Below are 20,082 nucleotides of genomic sequence, written 5' to 3' on the forward strand. Positions count from 1 at the left end.
GCTGTTAACCAGCATCTTAATGCCAGCTGGAAGCCAGAATGGATCTCCGAGAACTGGTGTGAAATGATGAAGAATGAGTAAAATCCAGATTTTTTTTTTTTTTGGTGGTGGTTTAGTCAAAATTGTACTAATGACATTGTGAATCAGTGGGAATTTTGTCCATGTCCTGAATGTAGCCACAATTTTACCTCTGACCTACTGGTTCCATGTGCTATACATGGGAGGTAATAAAGCCATAGATACAAATTGCAGGGCTGTTCCAGGAATAGAAGTCCTTGATCTGCTGGTCAGGTAAGGTTTTATAAAAGGTGATGGAGACAGTGGGTACTGGATTGCTGCAATGCTAGAACAGCCAGGCTTCACAAATCCCCTGTGGCCCACTGTCAGCTGCCTTGTCAGTGTGGTGTTACATGTTGCCTCATAGAAATGCCTAATGGTCTTTTACATACAAATTTGAGTATCTAATTAAAGGCATTCACATTTGAAAGTGTAGATCTTAAGGACTTCACAGCTAGTTAGATCTTTTCATTCATGCATCTCTGTCCTCAGCAGTAGGAGCTTTTCTGGGACAGCTAGTTAAATTTATGGGGAAGCTTACTTTCAAAGTTGGGCTTTCTGGTGTTTGCCACACATTTAGTTGATACCTGAATTCTATGAACCAAATTTCCCTCAAATCATCCCGACATATCAATCTCTAAATACTCTTTAAAATACTTTATGCTGGTGTGAGTAGATTGGGAAAAAAAAAAAAAAAGAAAGAAAGAAATGAAGCTGAGAAAGAGCTTTTGCAATTGTCCCTAATATTTTTTTTGCGTATGTTAGCTACATTATCTCCCAGCCTCTTTTGGAGTTGTTATTGGAGTAAAACTTGGTGTTACATTTCCTTTTATTACAAGTGCTATTTATACACAAATTGAAGCAGATCATGATGCAGCAAAGAACTTTTTATATTGCATAGATTGTACAGCAAAATAGTGCATTGTCAGCATTGCATGCCTCAGTGAGGAATGCTTCGCTGTTTTAAATCTCATCATTATGAGAAGGATTTAATATCTAGGTACAAAGATTTTACTGGGAACTTTTAAGCGAGGCTGTTGTCATCTAACTGAAAAAATTTGCTCATGATAATTAGACAAGGCGGATTAACGGAATATGAATACCCACACTATGTATGTTATCTAGATGCAGCTTGGAAGATCTACTTTATCAGCTAGAACATGGCTGCATTCATATTTACTTGGTTGCCATGGGACAATCCCAGAAATATTTGGCAATCCATTGCCCTAGTGCACTTAAACTCCTTGTCTACAAATGATGCAAAGTGAAGGTGGCTGAGGTTTCATAAAAATGAAGCACATAGTGTGACAGACCCATCTGTGCCAGCTTTATAAAACAAAAGTGGCCAATTTTATCATCATTGCCTTTTGTTCTGCACAATGCTATTCACGCAGTGGTTTTATGAATGCTTGCCGGTAGAGTCTGTAAGCCTCGATTTATCTGACTGCTTCCTCTCCTGTGCTGTCTGTTCTCAACTGCACTGCTAGCTTCCCTGCCCCCACAGTTTCCTTTCCTTACCCGGCCCTTCTCCCCAGACAAATCCGAGGTGGAACCTCCTAGCAATTTTCCAAGGTTCTGGGCTCAAAGACTAAACTAATTTGTTTTTGAATTGCAGATCAAACATAAACTGCAAAGAAGCATTTAATCAGTTAGGAGAAGCAAGGGTATGGCTTGTTTAAGTCCCAGAATCCATAAACCTGTAATGATTTTATTATATTGGTGTCAGTTTTCATTATTTTCATAAATGGGTATTCCCTGCTTAATGCACGATATTTGCATCTGATGAACCAACGAGTTTAAACATGGTTTGTTTTAATGCTTTGTGAATTTGCATTCAAATTCATCAGAAGTAATTCTATTTGAAATCACACAGGGCTAAACACAGTGGTTGTAAATCCATTTGAATTGAGATGCCAGAATCAGCCCATTAATCTACAAATCTACAATATAATTTCTGTATGGTTGGTGGGCTTTTGTTCTGTTTTTTCATGATGAGGCTGAGGGGATACCAAGTGCCTGTGTAGGAGGGGACGTGCTCGGGGAGGTTGTGATAAATTGACCAAGGGGGAGTATATCTTTGTTATGGAAACTGGCCTGTGAAAGGAACATATGAAAGGCCAGAGACCACGCTTTGAGCGTGTCTGTCACTGCCACTTGAGGTAGTTGCACGAGGAGAGAGGAAGTCTCTCAGATAAGCAGGCTTCCTAACATTTAAGACGGTAGAGTTTGCCATCAGCACCTTTCATGCGGTCTGCAGAGTTCATGCAGAGCTGAGCTGAGAGCAGCACTGTGGCCTGTCTTTAGTATTTTAAGCCCTTTTGCTAAACACACTGTTAGGTTGGATTTCTTCTGTGGTCTCTTGTTAAAAAGAGGATGAATAAATGCAGCAAGGTTCACCTCCAACAGAAACAGGGTCATTTTGGAAGGGGTGGAGGGGGCTATATGATAGCAAACTGTTTCATTTCTTGATGGCTGCAGAATAAATCTGTACTTCTTTCAGTGCCTAGAGAATGGTTTTAATTTCTTAAATAAACTGAATTGTCTGAAATTAAGATGTTTGTTTAAGCTGTTAGTTACTATATTTGAAGGTATATGTTATTGTCTGAGAGTGCAAAAACATGTATGTATGAGAGGGATTACTCTGTGAGAAGAAAGGTTTATCAAGAATATTTTCCACACTACAGATTCTTCTTAAATGTAACAATGATGTTTTCTGATAGAACTTACTTTAAAACCTACAAAAATGTAGTTATACATAATGTACTTAGCCTTTTAAAAGAAAATGTCTTTATTCATTCATTTATTTGAATAGGTGACAATTCAAAATGGAATTCAGCTGATACTTCTGAACGTGTTCATACAATCATATTGCTTTGTTAGAATCAGACTAAAATCAGTCAGAGAGAGATATATTTATCTTGGGGCAAAAGTGGTTTTTAGCTAGCTTTGTGACTGCTTTCCTCTGGGAACAAGCTGTGCTGGTCTGGCCCTTGTAAAGCAGAAATTAAAGAGTCTAAGTCCCTGGTTTGAACATCATAGACTTGGCTAACTGAGGGTCCTACTCAGAAAAGCATTTAAACCTATGCTTAGCATTAGCTGTATGCTTAATTCCAAAGTCTAACTACGGGCTTCTTCTTATGCACTTGCAAGAATTGTGATGATGATCAGGAAGTCTGCCATCTGACATCTGTGAAATGAGCTAGTAGACTTGAGTCTTTTTCATAATGAACTAGTTTCCATCTCATAAAATTCTGTAATTGCAGATAGTATCAGTGGACACCTATGACAATCTCAGCAGAGATTGCAGCCCAGCATTCCTCATTATAGGATACATGGACACTGAACTCCACTCTGCTCATGGACATGGGGTTGATTCATTGACAGGGCATTATCAGGAAAATTGTAATGGTGTGACTAGTGCTTCACTGTGGGTAAATGGAGTACCTTAACTCTTGGAGTTGACAATAGGCTCTCCTAAGAAATGATAATGCTGTGATTAGGACATAAAGCAGGACTCAGTACACCTGGGAATTCTTGTGTGGCCCTGGCAAGATATTTTCTGTTGTCTTTCACTTCTCTGGAAAATCAGAATAATTCTTTTCATTTTATGGTCTTATTTAGTGATAAATATATTACTAATTGTGAGCAGTTCAGGACATACACTTTTAGAAGCACATGGTTAGACAGAGCTTTTAGATTTTAAAGGCGTTCTGTTCAGTTTCCATTTGCATGTGCTTGTGCCTAGCACTAGTGGAAAGCAATTTTAGGCCAATTTTACTTTGCTTCCTAATTCTGCATTGAGGAAATTAGCTTCAGCCACATAGACCTAAACATCTTGCATAAAATTCAGTCTGGTATAAAAGAGACGCTAAAAAATAACATGTGGAAGAATAAATAAATTAATTTTGGACTTCTTTTAGCTTGTTGGTTTAGACACTGATAGTTTTTGTTCTAACTGTGTATATTTTCATATGTGTATTTTCTTTTCATAAAGAAAACCATATTATTTAAATAGCTTTAGTATTTTAGTAGAAGCACCTGAATAATAATTCAGGGTACTTGAAGATACACTTGGAGAAATGGTGAGCCTCACCAGGCTTTGGAGCACTGGAACATATACCAAAAGATATAGCTATGAAATCTCTTAGTAAGCCCTACCTGGGACTTGTAGCAGCTGTTTCAACCTGAGATGCCATGGGCTGCTCAGAAGCTCTTTAATCTGCACATCTTTGAAATGACAGACCACAATGTGTCCTCCTGTGCATTTTGTCTGTTACGTGCCAGAAGTCAGGAAACTGTTAGTTCCCTAAACTACAGTAGCTAGAAAAAGAACAAGCAGTATTAAAAAAATGGTAGCTGAAATAAGAATCCTTTAACATAAGTGTCAGCAGGAGCTGTTTGTTTCTCAGTGTTTTTGAAAATCAGATCTTCCAGGTATCCAGCTCCAGGCTTATGGGTTCTTTTGGTGGGGGTGTTATCTGGTCTCTGTCTTGTAGTGTATCACAAGCTTTACTGCTTTCACAAAAATTGTTATAACTTCCTCTGAAATCTTGTCTACTGCACTGAAAAATGCAAAGTATGTTCCAGCAATAGTAAAAGTGCTTGGGGTGCACTAATGTTGCCATTAACGATGCTGTAGCAGGTCCTATGTAACAGCAGAATAAGAAGTGCATTCACGGTACTGTGTGTAGTGCTACAGACAAGTATACTAGGAGCCATGGTGTTTTTAAACCACTTGGCATCATTTAATTAACATGGTTTTAAGCAGTATTTGGCTTCAGAAGTAGAAGGATACACAAAATAAATCTTTAAACAAGTGCTATCAGAAGTAAGAGCTAAGCAACATTTAAAATATGTTAGAAAAATGTAATCACTAACAGGTTTTAAAACATTCCCTCTTTTCTTAGTCTAAATTGGGCCACAGGAAGCAAAACATAAGAACTAATGAAATCACCTGAATTTGTTTACTAGTACATATTTGTACTAGTTGGTTGTTTACTAGTACATATTTGAATAGGATTCACGCCTCATATGATTGACAGTCATTGCAAATTCTTTGGCTTTTTAAGACATGAGGCATCACAGTCTTGGGTGAACTTTAGTTCAGAATGGAGTTGTTTACAAAAGTTAACCAAGTGGTTACTGCAGAATTGCGTGCTCTGTTTCACTGAACTGTTCTGGAATAGCATGGATTTGCAGTACAAATGATGATGACTCAGGTTAAAACATATTCTAACTACTGTTCCATCAATTTATTCCATCTGGGAGCTGGAAGTGGATGAGGTGGCTGAATTGGCTTTCCATTGCTCGCTATGTCCAACGTCTTCCTGCAGTATGGCATTGAATATTCTAGTGTTTCATCAAAATCAGATTATGCTGATCCAAATGGATCCAAATTTTCCTCCCTCTCAGCATTTGCAGAATATGTAGCCAGAATACGTGCACTTAAGCCTTCAATATTTCCATGCAGGTCAGCCTTCTAGTAGTTCTTGTTTCACTATTTGGAATATTCCTTAGTCAGGATCTCATGAGATGTCCAAACATAATTCAGTTGTGTCTGTACCAGAGCAATGTGCAGCTGACATGCCTTTGAGCGTGCAATTAAAAATTTCTTTGGCCTCTTTTCTCTTCCTGTTTTACGTTTTCATAAACTCATCTGTAATTTGATTAACACTGTCATTCTTTAAATTTCTTCAGCATTACAGTTCTCAAGGGACTTCTCTCTCATTGAATGTCATTTTTGCTTATTTAGTTTCTCCTCAAGTGCTAGTATGCAGTAGCACAAGTTCAGTCTTGCCTTGTTATTTTTCTGTTTACTTATGTTACATCCTGTTTTTCTTCATAATGATGGTAACACTTCCTCCCAATTTGGTATTAACTCTGTATGCTATCTAAAAGCTGTTAAGTTCTACATCTAGCTAACCAACAGTTTAGATAGTTTTGTCAACAGAGGATGAAAATTACTCAGATCTTGAAAGCACAACTTTGCTGCTGAGTGCAAGCATCTCAAGTAAGGAGCTTCTGAGCACTTAGGCAGAGATGCAGTTACCATGCAGCCCTAGCACACACACCATCTTAGCAATTCCTGCATCAGTAGTGCTCAGCAAGCACCACCTTTGGTGTCTTCTGTCTTATCTATGCACAGCGTAGTGCCTTGTAACACTGGAAGTGGAAGACAGCTCATTTAAGTACTTCTCTATCAGTAGCACTGAAAATATATTTCTGTCAGCAGAAGGGTCAATTATATGAGCAGCTCTTCCTTTGAAGATATGCTAGAAACGTGCTGCTTCCATCCTTCACCAGAGGTGAATCATGAAAAGAAGACTTACTTTGTTGCAAACTCAACTCTTGAAAATGATATGAAAGAGTTACCCATCTCTTCAGATTCTACTTCCCATCCCATCACCCAGACCCAGCATGTACCTCTGCTTCACACTTCCAAAGTTATCCTAGAGTTACTACTAAGCCTGTGACACTCTGAGCTGAAAAATCATCTTTTCTGACTGTTGTAATTTTGGGCACGATAAGGCTTGATGCTGTCAGTGCCTCAGAAGGAGTGAGGGGCCAGCAGAGGGGAAGGCCTTTGCATTGTAACAGGACCACCTATAACAGTCCTACTCACTCCTTCTCACAAGTTGTTAGTTCCCTTGACCTGAGACTGACTTTTGGGGTGGGAATTCTGATGTCAGAAGCTTGGGAACTGGCTGCATAATTAATTCACCTTCATCTTACACAGTGTACCAGTCTGGAGATAGCTGTGCTGGTGGTTGATCCTATGTTGTAGTTACACATGTAAGGCTGAAGCATCTAATGTTTGTTTTTTTTTTCAGACCATGGGTTGGCATGAACTACAGCTCTCAGACTAAATGGTAGTGGTGCTCCTTTCCAGATGGAGATCTATTGCAAAAATATATAAATATAATTAGCCACAGGCATTACATTTGATGCTATAAAAGCAAAGAAATAGGTCTTTCTCCCCTGAAAACTTTCCCCGCTTCCCTTATTTTCTTCTGGAACTGATTGTTATGCTTTCTTTCTCACGCTGTACCAGCCATTACCATTTGACCAGGTGTATGTCACTCCTCCAGTTTTCTCTCCTATATTCCTGAGCAGGTGAGAGACAAAAAGGAAAAGATCATCTGTATGTCAGTGTCCAGATAGAAAGCTGCAAATTTAAGTTAGGAAGCTCACCCTTTTTAGCAAAATTAACTGATCTCATATTGGTCCAGCATATCTCCTTCCTCCTGACAGTTTGTTACTTCTAATCATATGAATCAGGGCTCATTCCTTTATGATTTTGATGAAGTCCACAAAAGGGTGTACACTCATCTCCTCTGATGCTTTGGATATTGAAAAAGAACATTTTTTTTTTTTTTCTGATAATGTATGAATTGCTTTACTTATTAGATGAGTGTCAGCTTTTGATGTGACCCATCCCATAGATTCCTGAACACCTTGCATTCTGAGAAGTCCTGTCCTTGACGTTACTGTAGTGCACAATGATCAGAACTTAGCTCTGGTGTTTTGTTAGCATTTACTAGCAACGCCTTGGCAGAGGGTGACCTCTACTATGGTCTCGAAACATTTTCAATTTATAGACTCAAGAATTTCTGCTGTCTTTGCCTCTCATTCTTTTGAAGAGGTCAGCCCTTTATGAATTTGCCACAAGAAAGAAGTTCAAAATACTCCATATACTTAAACAGCTCAATAGGAATATAGCCACAATGAACACACAACATGCAATTCATTTTAATATTTATAGAAGAAATTCACATTGTTGTAAGTGTACACAAGCAGCTGCTGTCATTTGGCTATGAGCAGATGTTAGACCTCCAAAAGCTTCACTGATAATTAAAATACTAACAGTTAGTGTTTTACCCCAGCTGCAGGTTCTGTTTACTGTAAATTTGATTTTAATGGTGCCTCTGTGCAGTTATTGAATAGAGGTTTGTTTTCTACTATACATACAAAAGTGTCTGCAATGAAGACAAATGGTTATTTCCCACAATTTAGTCTGGAAAGATATGAATATACACTGTAACCTAGTTGAATTTATAAATGAAATACAGATATGACTATCTCATTGGAGCTGGTAGTTTCTGCTATCTTAACTAACAAAAAGAATTAGGGAAACTTACTATTTCTAGTTATTCCCAAGCATTCTCCCTAAAAGCTGCTGTGTTTTTCAAATGGGTTGAGACGTGCCCTCGAGCAAAGAACAGGTGCTCCTTTTTACTGAATGGGTGCATAAATCAGAATAAATAAATACAGGGAATCACGATGCTCGTGTTTGATAGTTAAGCAGAAGGATATAATTTCTGCTTGATCATTTAATAACATGATGTTTTATTTCAGGTATCCCTTACAAGTGTCTGTTCTCTTTAGTGCATATATGTACATCAAACGTTAGGGAAGGCTAGCCACTTTCAGAATTGTTAATCCCAAGGGCCTGATTATGCAAACACAATGCATAATGCAAGCTACCATGTCTAGTCCCTTTGAGACTATTGAGGCTAACTATGGCAGTAAGCAGTACGCTTGTTAAATAAATGTTTATAAGACCGGGATCTAAATGTATATATTCCTGAAAAACAAAACCTCTTGCTGAGATAATAATGACAACAGGGTTTTTTTTTGCTTTTTTTGACAAAACAGTTACTGTCTGGGACTATACCTATTTCAGAAATCCAGATAATTTTCCTTGTGCACAGAGCTTGTGGGGGATTTCCCCCTGATTTTCTCACATTAGCGTGCATGTTATTTTTCATATTATCTTATATGTTCCATATGCCTAGGAAACAGAAATCTTCAGTTTGAGCAAGCATGACTGGTATCTTTTGAAATTGGGATTGATTTAGAAGTGCTAGAAATGTACTTTTCAGTTGCACTGCAGGAGATAAAACAGAAAAAGTGCCTCCATGTAACATCAGTGTCAGCCGTTCCCAAACTGAAGCTGGACTGCCAAGAAATGTCCAGGCTGGCTATCCTCATCTCCAGCTGCTAAATTGCACTGGGAGAGCTAACTAAAATACTCCAAAAACATTCCTAATGCTGCTTGCCAATACAGGTAATTTCTGTATATGCCACAGTGAGGTTTTTGCTCACGCACAGGAGTTGAAAAGACGAGCCTGCATGGTGACAAGCAGGTAAAGAAGAAAAGCAGTCTACAGAAAAATCAGCTACTGTGCAGGTTAGGCAGTTGTAGAATGTGCACGTTAACACTGTACGTGTGTGCTGTGATTAGTGGGAGTTTCAGTCTGTATATGTTTTTATTTGCATAGCTTCTGTAACATTGGGCTCTATAGTGTTCATTTTTAACCTTGCGTGCAGGAAAAGAGAAACTGAAATTTTTCATGGAGAAGGCCTTTTCCCAAAGGTTAATTGGACACTGGAGGGAAACTAAACCAAACCAAACAAACTGCCCATACACCCTAACTGAATGGCTCGGATATTTATTTTGGTGATTGTTTTGCTTCTTTTTGTTGCTGTTGTCATAGTCCTCCAAGGTGGGGGAGGTAAAAATAAGAAGCAGGAAATCTAAGTCTGCTTTTCAAAAGAAAAAAACACCAGAAATATTTCCTTTTACATTTTAAGGAAGCTAAAAGAACATCTGCTGCTTTGTTCAAGATACCTGAAAGGTTAAAACTTCATCCTTTATTCAAGCAATTCTTAGAAGACCTTGAAGTTTCTGAACATGATTGAGTGGCTAAGGACAAAGCTAGAAGCCAAGGATGCTTTGAGTTCCAGCACTGAAACATGGCATTACTGGATTTTTAAGTATAAAATGAACTATGAAAATTATTTGGGAATTGTTTTTGTTGTTAATTTTCCTTTTTACAGTACTAATATACTAAAAGGGAAAAGCAAACAATTTCTTGATATATGTACTTTGTGTCATTGGTGGATTTTTTTTATGTCCCTTAGGGAGCTGGTTAAGGCCCCTATAGGTATACTTATTTGTACGGCTTTACAAATATTTGCTGCCTTTGTGGACATAACAGTTCTGACAGAGCCATTTTGGGTTGCTGATTTATTTCACTTTTTGATTCGACCCATCCTATTTTCTTTCCTTAAGCAGAAGATTTGAACGAGCCTTAACAACATCTTATTTAGTAGCTTAACTAGCTGGTTTAGAAAATGCTGTCCCATGCATTGCTTGCACATAAAAACCTTACAAATGTGAAAGATTATTTTTTACTAAGGAACACAGATGCGAAAAGTATGTCTTCGTATTATGACCTCCAAAACTCAAAGAAGTCCTAATTTAGGACATTATGCTATAATCCTTAGACTGAACTTACTTAGTGAATTAAAGAAGTGATCATTACAAAAATAACTTTAAAAAAAAAAGAAAAAGAAAATAAAAAAGAGCAGAAATTTGGAGCTTGATCAAGACCTAAATTATTTCTGTATAAATTTTAATGGTGGACTTACCATATCATTGGAAATACTGTACTGCCATGTAGACAATAATTTTTCAAATGAAAAAATCAGTTGCTCATTCAAGCGATGTCCAATATAAGTTGACTTTTCTACATCTTTTAAATTCCTGGAAGGTTGTATTTAAATGAAGGAAAAGATGTTTCTTTGCGTTCACATTATTTAATATTCATTGCATTTTAGTATATACCAAATACTCATATGTGTCAATAAATAACATACCTAATCACCAAAGTATGAAAAATTAAGTGTTGCTGAATGGGGTGCTATAAATCAGGTCTCCCAGAACTTTTGCAGGGAAGGAAAAATAGCTGGTTTAAGCTTGCTGTGTAAATGCAGATCATTTCCGTCGTCGTAATAGATTATTTCATTCATGACTTACTGCTTTGTCCTAAAGGTGCTCCTTGTGAAGGATGTCCTCAGCCTAGCCTCACCATGCACAGCCGCTTGCTGCTACTTTTGGGGAAGGGTTAGAATTCTAAAGAGGCTGCTGGCTGAGAGCAAAGTAGTGCTTTACATATAATATTAGCCCAGACTTTCCTAACACATTACGCATTTCTTTCCGAGACAAGTCTCCTTAATGCCATCTTTATCTGCTACACGATGCATGAAATCTACTTTCTGTTTTAGAACTGCGGCTGACCCCCGACCCCGCGAGTGGCGCCACAATGTGACCTTTCTATTGTCATCAGCTTTCATTCTCCTGAAAATTCTATGAATTTTTATTACAAGTTTTTTTAAACCAAGCTGAGGCTTCAACAAATTACTTGACACAGATGAGATGAAGTTGTTGGAGTAGTGTTAGATAAGTTTTACAGCCAGCATGTGTGCTGCTGAACAGTACAAAGCCAGTGTCCTACAATGTCATACACCAGTAACTGCTGAGCCTACTATTGGATAAATACATCATTTTATGGAACATTGATTGTTCTATAAACCCAATGGAGTATTATGCTCTATGATCAAACCATTTAGATTGTGTGTAGAGCACAGAAAATGCCATATTCAGGATGGTACTAAAAGTGCCATTTGTGTATTTTATGGATGTCATTACGGGGGAAACTTCTCTCTGTAGGCCCTGTTTACTGCAAAATTTTTTAGTCTGTAATGACATTTTTCATTCACAACGTATGCCTTCAAGAGAGGGGGCCCTTGTTTTATTTGTTTCATTCGAGTTTACGGCACAAATACTGTACATTTTAATTAAATGTAAGCTTAACAAAAGAATAAGGTATTTATTCTATGGGGAGCAAATGATGACAGTAACAAAAGAGTAAAACAGACACACAAAAGAAAGTCAGGTATTGAGTAAAAGAGAGGGAAAAAAGGTACTAAACCCTATTTGTAGTTTCCTAGAAGCACATTAAACATCAAAGCATTTCTTTTAGCCCTATTTCAGGAGTTTGTGGTCTCTGAGAATTAAAATAACCTGAGAATATGGATTTAATGTCTAAAAAATCCTGACATTTTCAAATAAAAAACTAACGGTCGCTCAGGACTCCAACTGATAAATAATGGCTCTGCTGAAATGACAGACTTCTTGGAAAGAAACCAATTCTGTGATCATTGCACCCCTAGATATGAAACACCTCTTTACAAATTGTCTGAATATGAGCTCTTGTATCATTATATTTTGTCATTTTAATGCCTATTTGTGTATCTTTTTAATTTGCAATGACATGCAATCAGCAACAAGTCCACTTTGCCTAATATTAATGTGGGCTTGTATTGCAGCTTATGTTTGCCGTGTCAGCCAACGCTTACCCCTTCTCTTTACCCTTTTTTAAGGGGGGTGAGAGGCAGGCTGGATTTACTAGAACAATATGATTTGTTGCTACATACAGTCTAATAATGTGACACGTTCCTTAAATATGTAAAAATTCCTACAAACGTTGTGTTGGACAGCCTTGCTCCATTACAGAATTGCACTGCTCCAAAGTTGAAATAGCAGCTAAGCCTTAAAATATGTTGTTTTCTAAATATCTTCCTTACTTGGCTTTTCACTGTTAAAAGAAAACCAGTAAAATCTGCAATTGATATTTACCATGAAAAATCACTAAAATTGAAGTTGATGTTCCCAGTAAATTCTTGGTCATAGTCCAGTTAAAATTTAAAGTTACAGTAGATTCACATTAGTTTAAATGACACTTGAACTTCTACACAGCTCAACATTAATTCATTATAGTTGAAATGGAAGAATCTTCAGTGGGTGAATCTTTTACAATCTGATTGAGGCTGTTACATTTCATAGGAGCCATTTTTCAAAGCAGTACTGACAGCACTCGAAGTTATTAAATTGCTGAATCAAAAGATGGACCTGCAATCGCATTTATGAACTGTGATGGAATAGCTAGGGTTGCACTGAGCTGAGGTTAAGATGTTGGTGTAGTTAAGCTTCATCACTCCCCTTAGTGACAGCAGTATTTACCCATGTAGTTTACTTTAATGGTCAGGAAGTAGCTTAACTCACCTCTGGATTCAAATAGATTAAGTAAGCAGTCAGAATGGCATAATTATCAGTGCTGCAAGGGATTCACTGGATAGCTCTTCACCCAGGAGACTTCCCATTCAATTGCACAGAAAGACTGGAGTTGCATAGATTCACAGGTACAGCCTTTATTTGAGGAGATGAAAACAGGATGAATTTCCTTTTTCTTTCCCTTCCCCAGACCGGAGCTTCTCCTCAATGCAGTGGTGTTGTGTCCCCTACATAAATTATCAAGATCTTAGGGGAAAGATGTCATGATTTTGCTGTGCTCGTGTGAAAATTATGATCATAGAGTTATTTTGATTTTGAAATCCAGTGAAAAATGGATGATTTGTAGAGTTATTTTGATTTTGTGCCACATCACTGCCAGGCTCCTCTTTTATCATGTCAACAAAGCGAGATTCCTGAGAGAATTAATTACTTCTACTCTATTATAAAATGTGGAGGAGCTAAGATAATTGTCATTTTATGTTGATTTCCCCTTCCTATTTTTCTGCTCTTTGGGGGGTCTTGTGAATGTCAGTGCCTACAGAGAGCACAGGAAAAGTGGGGATAAGAACCAGTCGTACCCCTATAGGCTTCCTTCTTTCTTATGCCTGACAAAATGTACTTCAATTGCATGTGCCAGATTTATCATGCAGCATCACCTGGAAACACTCTAATGGTTTAAATTGTTAATTTTCTTTTCCAAAGATAACCTGCCTTGCAAACTAAGATGGAGAAAGTTGTATAACATCAGTTTAGACTTGTGAAGGTGATTTGCAGCCCTTCAGCTTAACAGAATTACTTCTTGTGCTTCACAGTACAGTTCTCAAAGCTTTTTTTTTTTTTTTCTATTACCAAAGCTTTGTAATAATAAATGGATGGATGGATAGGTAGATAGATATATAGATAGATAAATAGATAGATAGGTAGATATATAGATAAATCGATAGATACATACATACATGCATACATACATACATACATAGAGAGGTCCATACCACCAACTCAGTCTTTTAAGCTTTGCTGTTACGTTGGAATATTAGCTTGATATGCATATGAAGTTGCTAGAGGCTGCAAGATGCTAAGTACTCAGTCTCCAAGTAACAGCTCCTAAATGTGAACTTAAGCAAATGAGTCTCTGGTTTTTAGAACCCAGTTTAGTTCTCTGTGGGCCCTAAGGCCTGACAGCACTATGCTTTGGGTGAAAGAGCCTCTTTAGAGCAGCTTTAGTAAAATTTTCTTGGCCTTGAGTTCAAGAGAGCATGTTGTTCTCTACAAGTCTCTTGGTGGCTTGGAAGCTACAGTGCTAGCCTGAAATTTAACTGTAAAAGTCATTTTTTTCTTGTTTGTTTTATCCTAAACGAGCAGTGGTGTACCTATGTGTGTTAGTGATCAGATGCTATACCTGTTATTCCACAGATGTAATTTCAGTTTATACAGGTGAATTTAAACTACAGCATGGGTGTGAGTAGTCTCGGCAGCATGGACTTAATCGGCTTTGCCAAGGCCCACCTGGCATTACACTCTTACCTCATTCTCAATGTCCAGGATCCACTCTTCACTCTGTGTGCATTTATTGTGGCCCAAAGCTCACTTCCCGGGAGCTGCAGGGGTGCTGCATGATGGCATTGCCAGAGGGAGACCACAAGTGCTAGAGGTGTTCTGCCATAACAAACATCCATAAAGCTGGTCACAGGGTGCTCTCAGTTATGCCTTCCCAAAAATGACAAAGGCAATCCTGAGGCCATGCTTCGAGGATGGTGGGCTTAACTTTTGTAACTGCGGGCACCATTTGCCTTGCTGAAGCTTTATTGTTACTGATGAGAACTGAGAAGGAAACTTTCAGCGACCCAAAACCAGAGCGAGTGGCAGAGCAAGCAGTTGGAATGCGGAGGTTACAGGTATTTTAATCTTTAATTGATTTAACGTAGAAATAGTTAAGAAGTGTAATGAAGGTTTCCCTGGATGATATTTTATAGAATATCCTGCTTAGGGTAAGAAATCTGCAGAGTGTTTCCTCCAGGTAACTTGGCTAGTGACTGAGTCAGTCAGGTGTGCTGGAGAAGATGCTAGGTGGGAAATGAAGGGGAAGACAATGGCATCAAAATGACAGCATGGCAATTACGTTGCCAACAAAAGGAGGGTATTAAGAAGATCAGCCATGGTTTTTCACACCTAAATATGTTTAATGTAATACACGATCCTAAAATTCATTACTGAAGAACTGAAATATCACCAATAGGATCTTCTATAAAAGATGTGTTAATGGCTTTTAACTGTATACTGTATTTATCTGAGCTTTTTCATACAGCATATTTTAAAAAACACATTTAAATTGTTAATAGGCTGCAGAATTGTTAAACTCAGCAATTATTTCAACCTGTAAGTATGTTATTTGGAAAACATGCAAATTGGGTTTGTTCATGTGCTTATTTTATCTGTGTTTTCTGCCAGGGAAATCTAAAAATTATCAAGGATTTTTTTTTTCCATTTAAGCTACAATTTGTTAAAGTAATGAACTGATATTTGCCATGATACCATGTTAACAGCATATTTTATCTTGTAGGCATTGTGTCCAAGTCCTATGAGTGCCGACTGAAGGGACAAGGAGCAACCTTTGTGGAAACTACGAGTCCTTTTACTGCAGCAACACTGGGAGAGGTTTCTCCAGTTAAAGAGAAGGCCTTTCGAGGCAGTAGAAGACAGACACAGTCACCTGAAGAAGTTCAGCAAGTTATTATTATTCAAGGATATGATGGTGACTTTGCAATTGATGCCTCTATGGAAGAAACAGCAGCGGCTACCCTTCAGACTCTAGCAATGGCTGGTCAGATGGCCAGGGTGGTCCATATTACAGAAGATGGGCAAGTCATAGCTACAGATCAAAATGGCTCACGCGTGAGTAGTATGGTTCCAGGGCAGATACTTACTGAGCAGTTAGCAGATGGTGCAACACAGGTGGTAGTGGTTGAAGAAACAGGAACTGATATGGAGGCGGCTGTTCAAATAGATGCAGTTCCTGACTCCAGTAGTACTGTTCTGCAGCAGATAATGCGACAAGAAGTTTTGGATGTTTCTGAAGCTACAGTGCATCCTCCAGACTCCTCCTCGGCATTAGATGCCCTGCTGTGTGCTGTAACAGAGCTAGGTGAAGTGGAAAACAAATCTGGACTCCTTGACAGATGCAGATCAAGTCATAAAGATTTCTTGCAAATGCCAAATCCAGAGATGCCCAGCATTCCCAGTGACACGGAGGGACAAGAAATACAAATGTTCCATGAAGTTCAAGAGACTCAGGAAGATACCGAACCTATGGAAGTAGTGACGCGGGTCATGCACCCATCGGCTATAATTGCATCTCAGGAGAGAGCTCAGGCTGCCTTGGAGAAAATGGTCCAAGGAGTATTACAGTTTGCTGTATGTGATACAGCTGCAGCCGACCAGCTGATGAAAGAAGGTGTCACTCAGGTCATTGTAAATGAGGAAGGGACTGTGCATATGGTAGCTAGAGAAGGTTCTCAAATAATTATGCAGGAAGCTGGTAGCCACGCACTCAGTGTCCAGAGTGAGCACGTGGATTTAGTCCAGTCAGATGGGGAAATATCACAGATTATTGTCACTGAAGAAATAGCTCAAGCTATGGTTCAGGGTTCTGATGGCAACTTCTCTGAAGGTGCAACCCACTACATTGTCACAGAATTGCCACCAGACATGCAGGAGGAGCCTGGTGTGTACTCACATGCTGTGATAGAGACAGCTGGGTCTCAAGAGATTTTGCAGACTGGTACTGCTATAAAAGCAGAAGCCATAAACTGTGATAGAGCAGAACAGTTAACAAGCATGGTCATTTATACAGAGGGTGGCTCACAAGTAATTCAGAGCCAGAGAGATGATAACAAAGTAGAAGAAGCATGAAGACTTTCATCTCCTAGTCCTGATGCAGGGCAAAGCTGGAAATTCATGGATCCATGGAGGCACTGGAACATTTACTGTAAAAGCTTCTCCACACAACATCCTCCTAGTCAGGTAGCAAATACCCACCCTGTGGGAGGTGAAGGCCAGCTACTGGGAGGATTTCACTGAAAAGGGTAGTACATTCTTGTTACAATAGCTCTAAGAATTATTATATGGATTATTATGAAACAAGCATATTAGAGTAAAAAAGAGAATCAAAAGCTCTCCCCCCCCCCCAACAAAAAAAAAAAAAAAATAGGTATTATTCTGTTCACTGCTTTCTTTGTTGTTTTGTTTGGGTTTATTAAAATATTTTATCTCAGGGTAATTCCCTGTCTTCCATCACTTTTGTCTAACATAAATGCAGGAGGAAAATATTCAACGTATGTGTACATTTTGTGAACAGATAAATAAGAAAAAAAATACAAACCCCACAATAACAAGGTGAATAAGGACTGTAATCGGTGCTCTTCTTCATTTTAAAGAAAAGAAGAACAGGTGACATTTTGCTTTCTAGAATCTTATTGTGAAATATCCCTGGCTAAAAATATGTCATCAAGAATAAGTATTTTTTTGCATCTAAAATAAAATTTTTCATAGTAACTTACTCTTTCATTATATCAAAGAGGACTTTCCCTAAAGAAGAGCCACACTTCGGAAAACTCTTGATTATACATATTCAGGATGAAGAACTTGATGCCTGTGTCTTCCACAATTTTAGATGAGAGTCCTACGTAAGAAATGTTCATTTTCTGGAGAAAAATATTGTCACTGTCAGTGTTTTGCTTTTCTTATAAGTAGTGCTTCATATAAATACCATTTTGCAGTCATTTTATGAGCGACTTCTGAAATGTTATGGGGTTTTCTAAAGAAAATTCTGACATTGACATTAACAAGTAGAAAAAAAAAAAAGGTGACCTTGTATTTCTTGCTTAGTCCAGACTGTCAGTTATTTACTTGTGGATATACTGCAATCGTTCAATGCAACTTCACGTTGAAAAGATTTGTTTCATGATTCAACTGCTTTTGTTTCTTTAAAAAAAAAAATGTAAACTATAAACTGGCAAGGTTTGGGGATTTATTTTTTTTCTTTGTCTTTCAAATAAAATGTTAACATTAAAATGAAGCATCATGATTTTTAATATTAAGCAATAAACAGAACTGGCATTCAGCAGGAGCAAACGAATGCTATCTGTTATGTCTGTGCATTTTCTCTTTTCCTTTCTCTAGCTTGCTAGATAGATAAAGATAAAAGAATCTAATTTCTGAAGTGTGCCTCATGCATGCTTAACATAATTGTGTAAGTGTTTAGGGTATAAGCCATGCTGACTCTAGAGATAACTGGGTTTCCTATCATGTTTAATATCTTAAAATTATCAACTGTAAGAAAGTTGGGGTGAGGTAAAACAATAGTTCCTTCCTGAAGCAACCGTTTTAAAATGCATTTTCTAATAGAGCTGCTGAGAAAAGGTGCTTCATTCTGGGGCTGTAGGATCCTGCTGTCTTTTCATCTTTTTATTATTATTTTTTAAGTTTCATTATTTTCCAGGAATTAAGGTTGTGTCTTTGTCAAACCCCCAAAAAGTAAATTTCAAGTTAGACATCGAGATTCATAATTAGCCGAGTTTGACTTGCTCGTCTTTCTTAAAAGTGACAGGCTGTTCACTTACTCTTAAATACTGTCTTCAGCAAACTGTGACAGGATCAACTCCCGTTTGTTATCAGGAAAAAGGTGACCTTTACAAAATGATGGCCCTCTGCAAGACTCTCACAGATGTTCAAAAAACTGAATGTTTTTCAGTGGAAATATTTCTTCTTGATCATTTCTCCTGTTAACTGTAGCCCTGTGGTCTTGCAGCTTGGATGCTAATTCTTCGCTGTGCTTAGCCCTGTATGGCTAACCTTTCTGCTGCAGTACAGGGTGTTGACACTGACATGCTGCAGTTTACCATTTGTGATTTATTTAGGATAAATATGTCTCAGGTGGCATTTAATCCTTCATAAAACCAGTGTAGCCTGCAGTGTCAAACCAGCAATCACATTGTATGCACAATGAAAAGAGCAGACCTTTGCATAAAAAAAAATAAAATACAGTGGTAGGTGTTCCTGTGCTTGGGAGCATTGGAAAGGATTCACTAACCTGCTGTGTGCTGTAATTACCTGGAAGCTCAGGTTAACGATACTTCTCTCTGAGTGCAGCCTGATCAGGAGAGCTAATATTTTTCTAAGTCTTTTTTCCTCTTTTTCCTTTCTTTTTAATATGAGCTTTCAAGTTAACTTATTCATGCCCTACAAATGTAGCATCAGAAGCCAAGGGTGACATTCATTCTCGTGCAGATACGCTATCTCAACCCCATGCTAAAACACTCTCTGCCATACACCAAAAGTTGAGCCTGCAGCAGATCTCTCCCAGGGCTTAGGAAACTCAACTCTGGCATTTGTCTCCCTCTCATGCCTGAGCTCCTGGCACTGTGCCATCCTGTAAACTGGGAGGAGATTAGCTGGATCACCCTGTGAATCGGCCAAGCATTACCTTGCCCTCTGCCCTGGGAGAGGGCACAGCAGCACCTGAAAAAGACCTGCACCCCCAGGATGGCCGTTTGCAGTGCTGGTGAGGCACACACGGCATCTCAGGGGCGACAGGAGCCCTTTGCCATGGGTAGCGTCCACCATCAGAGCATAGTTTAAGAACTTGTGCACCAAGGAAGGCTTTTAGCCCAGGCAGCCATTCACTCCTAAAAGTGTGTTTTATTGTTTGGTTCGAACACCTTTGTTTGCCTGTCTCCCAGAAAAATCAAGGGCTACACTGTAATGGCAGCGGTTGTTGAGAGTGCAATGTCCCCTGTGTCAGCTAGTTGCCTTCTGATGTTCTGACTGCCAGAGCCATTGTCTTAATTTCCTCTTTGTTATCCATTCTGGATTAGCATTAGCAAAGTTGGATCATACCATGACAATGCCAAACAGGTAAAAAAGTGTTTGGGAAGCACTGAACCAGTGTGTAGGGAAAAATCTCAACAAACAACACAAAAATCAACAACCACCGAAAATGAACCAAAAAAAACCCAAAACCTAAATGAAAACAAAGCCAGAGGAAGAAGAGATGTTTCTGGCAAGAGTTTCACCCTTCGTTTCGTAAGAATCAGATATACACCTCCTGA

At 38.5% G+C, this 20,082-nt stretch overlaps 1 protein-coding gene across 1 annotated transcript in view; it reads left to right on the plus strand.

Moving 5' to 3' along the window:
• The window catches only part of ZNF407 (zinc finger protein 407), a 339,001-nt gene extending 321,845 nt beyond the window's left edge, over window positions 1–17,156 (plus strand). The window contains exon 9 of the mRNA XM_061448907.1: window positions 15,537–17,156. Within this exon, the coding sequence (XP_061304891.1) occupies window positions 15,537–16,885 (1,349 nt within the window). The 3' untranslated portion in view covers window positions 16,886–17,156. The remainder of the gene's footprint in view (window positions 1–15,536) is intronic.
• The last annotated feature ends 2,926 nt before the right edge of the window (window positions 17,157–20,082 follow it).

This window comes from Pezoporus flaviventris, unplaced genomic scaffold (assembly GCF_033815535.1).
Source record: "Pezoporus flaviventris isolate CSIRO_AGI_PZ_B2104156 unplaced genomic scaffold, CSIRO_AGI_Pfla_v1 ptg000007l, whole genome shotgun sequence".
Lineage (NCBI taxonomy): Eukaryota > Metazoa > Chordata > Aves > Psittaciformes > Psittacidae > Pezoporus > Pezoporus flaviventris.